The sequence below is a fragment of the Carcharhinus amblyrhynchos genome, chromosome 18 (genome assembly GCF_965287045.1).
Source record: "Carcharhinus amblyrhynchos chromosome 18, sCarAmb.v2.hapA, whole genome shotgun sequence".
NCBI lineage: Eukaryota > Metazoa > Chordata > Chondrichthyes > Carcharhiniformes > Carcharhinidae > Carcharhinus > Carcharhinus amblyrhynchos.
In genome coordinates, this window is record NC_137341.1 from 34,567,396 (window position 1) to 34,582,360 (window position 14,965).

Below are 14,965 nucleotides of genomic sequence, written 5' to 3' on the forward strand. Positions count from 1 at the left end.
GCTATCACTGTAATACCCTCCAATTCCACAACTCTGATATCTGCATTCCACTCATTCTGGCCTCTTGAGCAGCCCTGATTTTAATCACTTCCACTAGCTTTCAGAGCGCTGCTCCTTCATCCAAAAGCTAGTGGAAGGATTAAAATCAGGGCTGCTCAAGAGGCCAGAATGAGTGGCGTACAGATATGAGTTGTGGAATTGGAGAGTATTACAGCGATAGCAAAGGGCAAGGCCAGGAAGGGATTTGAAAACAAGAATGAGAATTTTAAAATCAAGAGCAGGAGCCCATTTAGGTCAGTGAGGGCAAAGGTGATGGTGCAAGTTAAACATGAACATCAGAGTTTTGGATGACCTGACAAGGGTAGAACATGGGAGACCAGCCAGGATTGCATTGGAATAGCTAAATCTAGAAGCTACAAAGGCCTGAATGAGGGTTTCAGTACATTGGCTGAGTCTGGAGCAAATAAAAATCAGGTAATATTACAGAGGTGGAAATAGTTGATCTTAATGGTGGCACAATAGGAGGTCAGAATCTTAACTCAGGATTAAACATGACACCATAGTTGTGAACAGACTGTTGCCAGGGAAAAGGTGAAGTCGTTCAAGAATGGAGTTGAGTGGGGACTGAAAACAATGGCTTCAGTTTTCCCAATATTTAATTGGAGTGCTGAATGTCAGGCTGGTAGTTTAGAATCCATGCAGGGATCAAGAGAGAAACAAAAAAAAAAAGAGGTGGTTGTGCGATGGAGCTAGGGGGTTATTAATATACATACAAAACTACTGCAGTGCTTTTAAATAATGTCATCAAAGAGCAACACGTAGCTGAAAAATAGGAGGGAGACAAAATACATCCTTAGGGATGTCAGAGGCAATGCAGCAGGAGCAGAAGTCACCAGTGATTTTCTGGCTACAATTTAGATAGATATGTACAGAACCACTTTAGAGCAGACCCATCCAGTCAGAGAAAATGGTGCAGTCAACTGTGTCAAAAGTTGCAGACAGGTCAAGAAGAATGAGGGGGGAAAGTTTGGCAGGGAGTAATCTGACTGAAGATTCAAACATGGAGTTTCAGGAAAGATGGGAACTGATTTAGGAAGAGATAACACATTTAAAAAGGTAATTGACAGGGCGGTGGGATGATAACAGCAGATTTAATGGAGATAAGGATAATATCCAAGATAGAGAACCATTTCTAATATCAGCTGTCAAGACCAGCAGGGGAAGTTAGGCGGTCAGCAGTTTACTGAGAATAGGATCAAGGGAGCAAAGATGGGAGGGGGGTGGTGGTGGTGGGATTGGTTAAATATACTAGAGAAAGATCCTAGTTCAATGCTAGACAAAAAAGGCATGGCTTTGGTCAGGTGGGCTAGGTGGACAGGGGGGCATGGGCAAGGCAGCAGATCCTGTGTCTCATCTCAGAAAAAAATATGAACTCCTTTCACTTGTTCTTGGACATGAGTGGAGAGGGTGGGGAGAATTTAAGATAATGGTTTACACTGAAGAATAGTGAGCAATTTTAGCAGACAAAAGTAGAACTGTTTTAAATGGGAGCAGCTAGATCTGGAGTGAATGGTTCAACCAGTTGACCAACACAAAACACTTCTATAAAGTATTCTGTACAATATGAAGTCATTATGTGATGCACAAGGCACTTTTTGCAGATGGCATTCATGGGATTCTTATTACAATATTTAATGGAGCAGAGGCTACATTTCCATTTGGGGTCCAGGTTCAAACCATTTGCAGTCAATTACAGAAGGGTCTCTGACTTTGGGACCATTCTTGTAAAAGACCCTAATCTTATCTGATTAATTTGACATCAAGATAAACCAAAACCTAATCATTACAACTGCATTTTTTCTGCTTTCTTTGGACTTCTAGATGGCTTCAGGATTTGTACTCTAGTTACAAGAAATAAAATGGTTAATTCCTTCCCAGGATGCTTTAGGGTTGTGGCAATTTATATCCTTGTTCTAGCCCAGTAAATCTAAGTTCATCAAATGTACAATTGCACAACTATCTCTATTGCACCACATTTCCAAGTATTGATGCACCAAGCCCATCATACATTTTTTTAAAAATTGGGAAAATAAAACTACATTCCATTCAACAAATTTAAACCTGAACTAAATTTAGCCAAATATATATTTCATACAAAATATGGTTACGTGCTGCTCTGGTTTCACAAACTTGGCAAACAATGAATAGCCGAAATGTTTAGTTTCATAGTGTCATATTTTTCAGCAGCATATTGAAGATTTTGTAACATCTATTCTTTTCTTCCTGCCTCTTTCCACATTGTTCCTTTAGTCCAGCAACCTCTCCTGATATTGATTATATTGCAGATCAACTTGGTCCCCATGGAAGTTTGCAGGAGAGATCCATTGGTCAGACTTCGTTCAAGCGTAGCAAAGTTCCAGTAGTTGTTGGGATGCTGGTTTCAAAAACAAAAAACATAAAATACCACTTACACAGCCCCAGTCATAAGGTAGGTCAACCCTCTTGTCAGCTTGTAAAGAGGAAAGTGGATGAATATCTGAAAAGTGAACCATCTTAAAAACGGATTGTGATGAAAGATCAGAGCAACAGGACTAAGTGAAAAAACTCAGAGCCAGTGATAGCACAGTTGGCCAAATGGCCTCCTTATAGAACCCTACGGTGCAGAGGCCCTTCGGCCCATTGAGTATGCACCAAACACAATCCCACCCAGGCCCTACCCCCATATCCCTACATATAATACCCACTAATCCACACATCCCTGGACACTAAAGGGGCAATTTCTTAGCATGGCCAATCAACCTAACCCACACATCTTATGCACTGTAAAATTCCATGGGAATCAGTTTTTTGTACATTCATCCTTTTTTAAAATGGCAAGATAAAAATCAAATATGTTAAAATCATTTACAACAGGTTCTATCTGCAAGTATTTCATTTGTTCTCCTAAAACAAAGGTTCCTGTTTTAGCTGCATATCATTTTCCTTCACCACTCCTCCCACAGACCCATAACCATGAAGAGATGAAAGTATCTGGTTTCCAGCAAAAGTTTTAGTCACAAGTTGGCTTACTTTAACACTGCAATAAAGTTATGGTGTAAATCCTAGTTGCCACACTCCAGCTCCTGTTCAGGTACACTGAGGGAGAATTTAACACAGCCAGTGCACCTAACCAGCACATCTTTTGGACTGTGGGAGGAAATTGGAGCACCCAGAGGAAATCCATGCAGACTCAGCATAGACAGTGACCCAAGCTAGAAACTGAACCTGGGTCCCTGGCACCATGAGGCAGCAGTGCTAACCACTATGCCACCATGCAGCACCTTTGCTGTTCAGTGTGTGGCAGGAGAGTGTAGGGCAGGGGCTTTCCACAATCCATCCAGGAGTTGCTTTTCTTCACCCCCCCCCCCCTTCTTTCCTTCCAAAGAAAATCTTGCTGTCAGTTTCTGACTTCTCCCTGTCATCAGTTAACTGGATTACTAGTTCTGCAGCAGTGTGCAAATGGAATAGAGGAGTAAGAAATAAACAACATGGCAGAGCTACAATCCCAGTGTTGACACACATATTTACCCAAAAAAAGGCCTCAAGATGGTGACCAAGGGCAGAGTAGTCAAGTTTCTGCCTCCCAAGGGTGGCACAGTGGTTAGCACTGCTGCCTCAGTACCAGGGACCCAGATTCAATTCTGGTCTTGGGTGACTGTCTGCAAGTGTTTGCTTATTCTGCAGTGTGTGGGGATTTCCTCCCACAGTCCAAAGGAGGATTGGCCATGCTAAATTGCCCCTTAGTGTCCTAGTTTAAGGAGGATCAGCAGGGTAAATATGTGGGGTTACAGAGTTAGGGTTTGGGTGGGATGCTCTGTTGGTTGGTGTGGATTTGATGGGCTGAAAGGACTGCTTCTGCAATGTGGAGATACCACGGGCAGAATTTTACCAGCACGTCTGTCTGAGGCTCGTATGATCCTGCCCAAAGCCAAAACAGAATGCTGTTCTCCGTGCCACGCCCGTACCCAAAATCCAAGCAGGCGTGCCAGTAAAATTTCGGCCTATGATTCTACACCAAAGTGCTGAAATTATTAATTTTAGAACACAGTTGAGATCAGGGAATGTTTCACAGACTGGAGTTAAAGACAGGTAGCTTCCTTGTCCAAGTGGGTCACATGCTTTCCCTTTTAAATTAAAAGACAATTCCTAATAAGCTCCATACACACGATGCACATTGACTTAATTAAAGGGATACTTTACCATTTCACCAACTCTGCTCCAATGATATCATGAACGTGATACTGGATCCCTAACCTTACTGTGGAGGTTACTTTCCGAGTTTCTAGATCTGACTGCAAAACTTCATTGTATTTAGACTTCCGGATCATGCCAAGAACAGCTTTGCGACCTGTAATGAGACCAGAGGAATTTATCTTTTAACAGGTTACTGTGAAGCAAGAGCAACTCAGGCAAACTAAACATGATGATGTTGCAAAAAAAAAACAACAAACACTGGCACAACAGCAGAAGAACAAAGATGTGCTGGTTGGGTTGATTGGCTGTGCTAAATTGCCCCTTAGTGTCCTGGAATGCTAGATTAGAGGGGCTAGTGGAGTAAATATGTGGGGTTATGGGGATAAGACCTGTGTGGGATTGTTGTCAATGCAGATTTGGGCTGAATGGTCTCCTTCTGCACTGTAGGTATATGAACATTAGTGCAAGCCTGGATTCTACCACTATTGAAATACTGTGCAATATCATGCACTCCACATTGCCACAGTTACATACAAATTAGGAGCAGGAGCTTGTTCTGCTATTTAATAATACCATGGCTGATCTAATTGTAACCTCAACTCCTAATTCCCACCTATCCTAATAGCCTTTCATCCCCTTGCTTACCAAGAACCAATCTACTTCTGCCTTCACAATATTCAAAGACTCTGTTGTTTCCACCATCTTGAGGGAGCAAGTTTCAAAGACACAGGATCCTCAGAGTAAAAATCTCTCCTCAGCTGTCTTAAATTGTTGAAATTCTCCCACAAGGAGGAGCAGCCTCTCCACATCTACCTTGTCAAGGCCACTCAGGATTTTACAGGTTTCAATCAAGTCACCCTTTACTCTTATAAACTCCAGCAGATACAAGTCTAGCCTGCCCAGCCTCTCCTCATAAGACAACCTTCCTAATCCAGGTATTAGTCTGGTATACATTCTCTCAACTGGTTCCAATGTATTTATATCTTTCCTTAAATAAGGAGACCAAAAATGGAGAGTAATCCAGGAACAGTCTCATTAATGTCCTGCATAATTGAAGGATAACCTCCATAACCTTTGTTTTCAATTCTGCACAATTATATGTTTAATACTTAATTAACCATATTTGGTGGGTCTTGCTCTTGGAATTTCTCTTTTATGCTGAAATGTATCTATTCTGTGTATTTTGAAATATCCCCTTCAATATTTGCTGCCTCTCTGTGGACCTATCCCTTAACCCAATTTGCCAGTTCACTTTAGCTCACTCTGCTCTCATGCCCTCATAACTGCCCTTATTTCAGTTTAAATTAATAGTCTTAGACCCACTCTTCCTACCCTCAAACTGAATGTAAAACTCAATTATTGTGTTATAATATTAGATGGTGGTTTGAAATTTGTATAATTTCCTTGGAATACATTTTTTTTTTAAAGTTTAAAGAAGTCTCAGGATAACCTACGAAGTACTAAAAAATTAAACCTCCTTTGTAAGGAGATCAACTGGCACAAAATAATTCCCACAAACAGCAATGTGATAATCTTTTTAGTGATGTGGGTTGAGAGATAAATATTGGTCAGGACAGCAGGAAAACTCCCTACTTTTGTTTTAATCCAGCCAAGGGAGGTTGAACCCCAGTTTAACACCTCACCCAAAACATAATTCAGTACTGAGCAAATGCTGCAGTAAGAGTTAACCAGGATTATTTGCCCAAGTATCTGGCTTCTGACCCAGAGGCAAGAGTGCTTGCTACAACTGGCCAAGGTTAATACAACTTCATTTTCAGTTGTTAAACTATTAATCAATATCTCAAAAACCAAACAGAAAACAACCCACAGCCTTCTGATTGAGTTCAAAATTTCTTGTGCCTGCCAGTAACCAGTCACCCCACAAATACATTTGACTTACCTTTCACAAAGTATTTTACAAATCGCCCAGCACCTGGAATAGCAAGCCACCAGCTTCCAGCATCTCGTACTGTAAGAAGTCCTGCGTTCACCAGTTGCCTGTCAACAAAAAGAATGAAAGCATTTATAAAATGGAAGTAATCTCCAGGCATTCTAATTTGTAGGGATAGACCATGTAAATGTATGGAGATTACAACTATTCCATGGGTGTGTATGAGTCCAGATGCAGTTTTTCTAGTGTCTACAATCTGCATAAAACCTGTATGGGTGAGACAGTAAACTAAAGGTCTTGTTTGCCTGAACCAAGTGGACATTAAATAACACATGACACTATTTGAAGATGGCTAGGACATTTTCCCTCCTCAGCAAATAATAAAAGCAGATCAACTAGTCAGTCATTCTTGTAGATGGCTGCCTTGAGTGCTTAAAAGCTGCTTAACCTCAGCTGGAGTATTGTGTATTAGTTCTGGGCACCACACTACAAAGAAGAATGTGAATACATTGGACAGTGCAGAGAAAGTTTACAAGAATGGCTCCAGGAATGAGAAACTTTGGTATTGAAGATAGATCGGAGAAGTTAGGACCATTCTCTTTGGAGAAGATTTGATAGAAGGGTTCAAAACCATAAGGGAGGCTGGTTAAAGCAAATAGGAAGGAAGTGTTCCCTCTCAAAAGGATTGAGACTGAAAGGGAACAGATTTAAAGTGATTTGCAAAGGAAGCAAAAAGTCATACTGTTCATTTGGACAGCCAATGCAGACACAATGGACTGAATGGCCTTGTTTGTACCATAACAATTCTGTGATCTGTCTATATAACAATCATTCCATTCCTGAGTAACTCATCAAGAAAAGGAGATCTGAGACAATAACTGCTACAAGTACACTATGATACAACATTTCAACCCTTATTAGATTGTCACTTAAAATCTTTCACTGAAAGAAACAGAAGTAATAACTTCAGTATATTTCTCACACATGACTGGCCCTACACAGAGGTTCAAATCATAAAGTTTTAAAAATATATTCAATAAATTTCATATTCTAAATGCTAACATACAAAGATTAATTACTATGTTTCTTCAAGACATGCAGACAAGTCTCTATCTTTAAAAAGATAAAAACAAACAAACATTCTCATTTTTAATTTAGAATCTTTACAATCAATGATTTATCAGCAAGTAAAAAAATCTGAGCACTGAATAAAAACAAATGAATAAATAACAAAATGGTGAAAATACTCAGCAGCATCTGAGGACAAAATGAAAGAAAGAACAACTTTTCTTCAGGATTTTGAATAAATAGGTTTGCAAAGTTTTTTTTAAAAAAGAACATGCTTAAATGGCCATTCAAGTCCTTCTATAATATAGAAAGTGAATTGCAGAACCGTGCAAGGTGTTGAATGTCGTTTTCAAACAAAATGCAATTTTCTAGTGCTTTACTCTTTTGCATTATTCTGGATACTTACGTGATTTCTTGATCACAAAATGAAAACTCCTTCAGCATTTTATCTTTGTTGACACCAATATCTGTACATGAGTTCAACACAGTCTCCAGAAACCTTTGTACTGTTGCAGCAGTCCCTTTCATTGCTGTTGCAGCCAAAACTTTACTTTTGTAATCTTCAGTAAACACAATACCAAACACATCAGTGTCAAATCCAAACTGGAAAATCCGAACATCTCCCAGATCCTTCAGTTCATTCTGAACAACATACAGAAATGAAGACAATGACCTTATTCATTGTTAATTTAGATACATTTGAATATCCTGAGATTCTTAACATTAGAGATTATAATTAGTCAGTGTTAGCCTTGGTTTGGTGGGTCAGAACATTGTGCATTCATATTCCTCTCCAGGGATTTGAGCACTTAATCTAAAATGACAGTGATGAAGAAATGAGAAAAAAAATCACCCTGAGATATTTCTCTCTGCAGAGATGCTATTTGACTGGGAGTTAAGAATGAGGGGGGAATCTTATTAAAACTTACAGGATACTGAGAGACCTGGATAGAATGGATGTGGAGAGGACGTTTCTACTGGTAGGAAAGATTAGAACTAGAGGGCACTTCAGGCTAAAGGGACAATCCTTTAAGACAGAGATGAGAAGGAATTTCTTCAGCCAGAGAGTGGTGAATCTGTGGAACTCTTTGCCACAGAAGGCTGTGGAGGCCAGGTCATTGAATGTCTTTAAGACAGAGATAGATAGGTTCCTGATTAATAAGGAGATCAGGGGTTATGAGGAAAAGGCAGGAGAATGGGGATGGGAAAATATCAGTCATGATTGAATGGCAGGCAGACTCAATGAGCCAAGTGGCCTAATTCAGCTCCTATGCCTAATGGTCAAGTCATTCCAGGATTTTCTGTTTTTACTGAATAAGGAATTCAAATGACTATATGAAGTGACTTATTGATCAACCTTGGTCAGCTAGCACAGTTGGCCAGATGACAAGAGTGTGGTAGACATTGACACTGACAGAATGGGTTCAATCCCCATAACACTATAGCTGTTCATGAAGGTATGTTCCCTTGCTTTGCCCCATGCTTGATGAGGAACAGTACATAATCTATATAATCAATCACTTCCATCTCCCTAACAGAGGGAGATGTCTATGGTCTCTCATGAAGGATGGCTAACTACCTTACAGACGTTGCTATAAAGCAAAACACTGCAAATGCTGGGGATGTGAAATCAAAACAAATTGCTGGAAAAACTCAGCAAGTCTGGCAGTATCTGTGGGGATAGGCAGACTCTCTCTCAAGAGTATGAATCTTCTTTGGAAGATCATTTCAATCTCAGTTCTCTGCATACTTAAAACATACAGTAGCTCCATATATTAAAAGGACTTACCAGCTGACGATCAACTGTAGTTTTGTCTTTAATAATACTGTAAAGTTGGTGTTTTAGAACTATGGGCGGAAGAGAATCATCAAACAACTTTCGAGGGAACAAGGACACTAGTAAAATAAGTGCAGATTTGGTATCATTTGGCACCCCTGTTAAAAAAAGTGAAAGTAAACAATTGTAATTTTTCTTTTGACTCTGAACAGCATTCAAAAATAATTACACTATCCCATTGAAAACATTTCTGTACACTCTGTAGATAAGGCAGACTAACTACTGAGGGCATTCTTTCTTACAACCATAATAAACTAACATGAATTCAATAAACTTGACCTCTAGAGTAGTATCTAGTGATGTTTAAATCAGTTGCTGTCAGAGTTAGAGTTACCTGATGTTTTTTCAATTGCTTGCACTTTTTATTTGAATTCTTACAAGAAGCACAAAACTGACAAGACCAGTATTTATTGCCTATTCCTAGACGCCCTGATACATTAACAGGAACTGAAGTCATGTGTAGATCCAAGCCAAGTGGCAGTAGCATCTCCCTGTGTACCAATACATATGACTTTTTTTGCTTTAATTTTTAAACTGTTCTCTACCTTTTATTTCTTTATTGTCTGTCTTTATTTTTCTTTCCTCCCCACTCTTTCCCCCTTTCTTCTCAATTTTACCTCTCTCCCACCCATCTCCCGTTCCCCCCACATCTTCATCTGTCCTATGGAATGTCTTTCCCCTTGGTTTTGTGGCTATGACTCATCTTTCATTCCCTCACCCTACAGTATAAACATCTCCCACTTTCTATGCCTTTTGGTTTTGACAAAGGGTCGTCCAGACTCAAAACGTCAGCTCTTTTCTCTCCTTACAGATGTTGTCAGACGTGCTGAGACTTTCCAGCATTTCCTCTTTTGGTTTCAGATTCCAGCATCCAGAGCAACTTGTTTTTGTCCATTCTTTTGAGTTTAGAAGAATGAGAAGTGATCTCATGGAAACATTTTGAGACAGTTTGACAGAGGGGCTGTTCCTTGGCTAGAGAGCTCAGGATAAAGGGACAGACATTTAGGACCAAGTTGAGAGATTTCTTCAGAATAGTGTGAATCTTGGAACTCTTGATAACAGAAGACTCAGTCAATGAGTATATTCAAGAACCAGATTGAAAGATCTTTGGGCATTAAGGAAATCAAGGGAAATGGGGACAGGACAGGATCAGCAACTTAGAAAATCAGCCATGACTGTATTGAATGGCTGTCCAGGCTCAGGAGGCCAAATGGCCTACACTCTTTGGAATTGATTTATTGTCACATGTATTGGTACACAGTAAAAAGTATTGTTTCTTGCATGCTATACAGACAAAGCGCACCGTACATAGAAGAGAAGGAGAGGGTGCAAAATGTGACATTTGCCCATTTCTTATATTCTTCTGTGTAAGAAGCTACAAGTGTGAGAATAGTACAGTTGAGGTTGAGGGTTGGAGGAAGAGAGTCAAAAACTGGGTAAAGTGGGTTTTAGGGCTGCTCCTTTCCTTCATTAGCTGAGATATTGAATGCAAGAGCAGGCAGAATATGCTGAAACAATATAAAACATTATTTAGGCCACAACTTGAAAATAGTGTGTGCAGTTCTGATTGCCTCATTACAGAAGGGTGTAATTGCACTAGAGATGCTCCAGAATAGACTTAAGGATGGTGGCAGGACTTGAAAATTGCAAGTATGAGGCAAAATGGGATAGGTTAGGATTGTTCTCCCTGGAACACAACAGGCTGAGGGAAGATTTGACTTGGGTAGATGTAGTGATTGGTAGAAGGATTAAGCAGGGAGATTAGGAAAACCTTTTTCACCCAGAGAGTAGCAAGGGTCTGGAACTCATACTTGATACTCATTTCAAATATGTCTGGATATGCACCTGAAGTGTCGTAACCTGCAAGGCTACATACAAAATACTGGGAGATGGAAGATCGTGGCAACAAGTGAAAGTAAAGATTGTATTTTGCAATTGTATCCAAACATTCACGTCCAGGCTGATGCAGTTATAGTTTAAGCAAAGGCTTGGCTGGAATGTGCCAATGGGAGCAAGATTACACATTACACCACCTTCAATGTTTTCTGTCTTATGCAACAATTTGAAGTCGTCTGATAATCCAGATTTATGTTTCTTAATCTGCCGAAAAACATCTGGTATCAAGTTTCTCTTCCGATTCATTACTGTAATTAATAGAAAAAGACAGGAATTGAAACATTACACAGTAAAAGAATCTCATTTGCAATGGTATCAGCTCCAAGTGCAACATCTTCACTAAACAACCATCCATAATATATCTTATGCTGCTCAGTACAATTGAAACTGCTGTAAAAGGACTTGACCTTTGACTTGCATTTATATAGCACATTTCATGATCTCACATTTGGTTGAGACACAAATATTGACTTGGACACCATTCGAGTCTTCAAATGGCATAATAGGATTTTTTTTATGTTCACCCAAGGACAAGGGTTCCATCCAAAAGACAAAATGTCTGACAGTAACACACAGACACTGATAATAAAAGCTGATTTACATGTCTTTTATTCTCCTCAGTTGAATCTTGGACGAAGGAATTTTCATTTGCACAATCACCTGTGCTTTTTGATCTTGGGCGTTAACTTATATACACTACCATTGTAAATGGCACCACAGGGAAGGTAACACTGTTGTTAGTACAAGAAATGTTTTTAAGCTCAACATTCACTAGCTCAAGTCTTTAATTCCCCTCTTTGGAGGTCTCTAAACTTGGTGCATGTGTAATCTTGCTCCCATTGGCACATTCCAACCAAGCCTTTGCTTAAACTATAACTGCACTGAGTGTATCAGCCTGGACGTGAAGCTCAAATTTCTGAAGCAGAGCCTGAATCCATAACCTTCTGACTCAGAAGCTAAGACAAGAAACAAATAAAATGGGGTGTCTAATTGGTCCTGGATAGAATCATTCAATTACCATTGCATTAATGTTAACAAAGCATTATAGATTTCTGACCAATCCAGCGATTGTGAATTCAAGTAAACCTAGCAGGAGTTATCCATCTTGCAATTTGGGAAATTGCCCAGGTACATCTAATCCACATGAGCCAAGACAAATCCAGTAAGGCCATTTAGTTAAGTTAATTTATTAGCATCACACAGACTTACATTAACACTGCAGTGACGTGACTATGCAAATCCTCTAGCTGCCACACTCTAGCGCTTGTTTGGGTACATTGAGGGAGAATTTAGCATGGCCAATGCACCTAACCAACACATCCTTGGACTGTGGGGGGACAGCAGAGCACCCAGAGGAAACACACAAACACAGGGAGAATGTGCAAACTCCACACAGATAGTGACCCAAGTCGGGAATCAAACCTGGGTCCCTGGAGCTGTGAGGCAGCCGTGCTAACAACTGTACCACCATGCTGCCCCAAGTGATGGAAAGTGACGTATAGTGCTATCCAGCAGCACCTATCAATAGTCTGCCCATTGATCAGTTTAGATACCTCTCAGCCCTTCACTTCATTAGAGTTAATAAATTCCAAGAACTGGGGAGTAATTATCAAGGCAGCATTTCATCAAATGTACAAGGCCATGGAGAGATTCTTTTAAATTCTTTGACAGATGTGGGTGTCACTAGCTAAATCAGCATTTATTGCCCATCCCCAATTGCCCTTGAGAAGGTAAGTCACCTTCTTGAACCACTGCAATCCACATGGTGTTTCCACGATTTTGACTCAGCAACAGTGAAGGAATGGCAATAAGACGACAAGTCAGAGTGATGTGCAATTGGAAGGGAACTTGCAGGTTGCAAAGCTCCCATATATCCTGGGGGATTACCATTTAACAGAAATGGAACTGGATTAGCTGCAGGAGAAGATCAGAGGCTAAGAATCCTGCAGCAAGTAACTTACCTTTCGATTCCCCAAGGCATGCCCACCATCTAATAAGACACAAGTCAGTCTGATGGAATACTCTTCACTTGTCTGGTTGAGTGCAGTTCCAACAGTACCCAAAGCCAAGACAAAAAAGCCCACTTGATTGGCACCCCTTCCACAAACATTCACTCCCTCCACCATGGACACCTAATGGCAGCCATGTATACCATCTACAAGATGCACTGCAGCACCTAACCAAGGCTCCTTAGGCAGCATCTTCCAAACCCAGGATTACTGTCATCTATAACAACAAGGGAAGCCGATACAAGGGAAAACCACCACTTGGAGGTTTCCCTCCAAGTCACTCACCACCCTGACTTGGAAATGTATCACCATTTCTTTACTGTCACTGGGTCAAAATTCTGGAACCTCAACAGCACTACAGATGTATCTAAACTACAGGAACTGCGGTTAGTTCACCACTATCTTCTCTAGCCAGCAATACCCAGATCCCATAAGTGATTTTTTTCTAAGTATGCTGCCCTTGTTCTTCTATATGGCAGAGGTCATGGGTTTGGAAGGTGCTGGGGGAACAGCCTTGGTGAGTTGCTGCATCTTGAGATAGTACCCACTGCTGCCATTGTGTGTCAGTAATGAATGTTGAAGATGGTGGATGAGGTAACAATCAAGTGGCCTGCTTTGTCCTGGATAGTGTTGGGTTTCTTGGGTGTTGTTAGAGTCACACTTATACAGTGAAATGAAGAGTACTCCATCACACTTCTGAATTGCCCTTTATTTCAAACAGGCTTTGGGGAGTGAGGTGAGTTACTCACCACAGACCTGCCATTGCTGCTCCAGTTAAGTTTCTGCCCAATGGTAACCTCCACAATGTTGATGGTGGGGATTCACTGATTGGAGTCACAACATCACCGCAGGCAGATAGTGCCCTAGTCCCAAACCTGAAGCCTCCCCTCCACAGTCAACTATTTAAGTTTACTTATTAGTGTCCCAAGTAGACTTACATTGCAATGAAGTTACTGTGAAAATCCCCTAGCTGCCATACCCAACACTTGTTCAGGTACATTGAGAGAGAATTTAGCACAGCCAATGCATCTAACTAAGAAGTGGGAACGTTTGCTGATGATTGCACAATATTCAACACCATTCACAACTCAAATATTGAAGCAATCCATATCTGTAAACACCAAGACCTAATCAAGATTCAGGACTGATAAATGGCAAACAACATTTACATCAGACAAGTTCCATGTAGTGACAGTCTCCAATGGGAGAAATTCCCTCACCTCGGCATTACCATTGTTACCAGCATGATGGAACTATAGTAACCATTCTTTCACTATCACAAGGTCAAAATCCTGGATTCCCTTCAGAACAACACTGTGGATATTCCCAAGCAACATGCAGCAGTTCAAAAAGGCAGCTCACCATTCTCCCAAGCACAATGAATCCTCACTAGCCACTGACATCACAGGAACGTACATATAAAATCAGCAGCGGTAATGCCGTTGAATTTAATGCACTTGAAAGCACGGACAAGAGTTTGAATCAAGACATTTGTTGACTGGGAGTCACTGCAGGATTCAGGTGACTGGGGAAGGAGGGTTGCTGCAAATTAAGGTAAAAACAGCAGATCTTTGGATGACCTTAAGTTTATAAAAGGTAAAGAGAGACCAGCTAAGAGTGCACTGGAATAATCAAGTCTAGAGATACCATCCAATGTTAAAAGTTACCTGAACCATCTAAGCTTCGGCTCTGACCACCTCTCCCCTGCTGCTCTCATTTAACACTAGACACCAACGCAATCACCCCGCGACAGACAAACATCGGCGCATCGAAATGACGTTTTACAGTGTGCTTCTCTAATTGATGTCCGGCCAAGATGACTGAATTATTCATTTCGATCCATTAACCAGATAAGGAAACAAAACAAACTAGCTAGCTGTCGTGCTATTTAACTGAGCTATTTCTCGAAGTATTAACGTATTTGTTTTCAGAGAACTAAAACATGGACTGATCCTGTATTTAGATTAAATTGTTTCTTGAGTGGCTGATGTTTCTGCCCGGAAGCTGAAGGCGGTGGTACTGGTTTTCCGG

At 40.6% G+C, this 14,965-nt stretch overlaps 1 protein-coding gene across 1 annotated transcript; it reads right to left on the reverse strand.

The window, feature by feature from the left end:
• Nucleotides 1-273: 273 nt before the first annotated feature.
• On the reverse strand, nt 274-14,693 carry LOC145355007 (winged helix repair factor 1-like). Its single transcript, XM_080206764.1, has 7 exons — nt 14,602-14,693; nt 11,063-11,173; nt 8,982-9,127; nt 7,599-7,834; nt 6,134-6,231; nt 4,240-4,387; nt 274-2,434 (listed from the first exon to the last, which is right to left on the reverse strand). The coding sequence occupies exons 2-7, from the start codon at nt 11,169-11,171 to the stop codon at nt 2,389-2,391; spliced, it is 783 nt and encodes a 260-aa protein (XP_080062890.1). The 5' UTR covers nt 11,172-11,173; nt 14,602-14,693; the 3' UTR covers nt 274-2,388.
• Nucleotides 14,694-14,965: the final 272 nt, after the last annotated feature.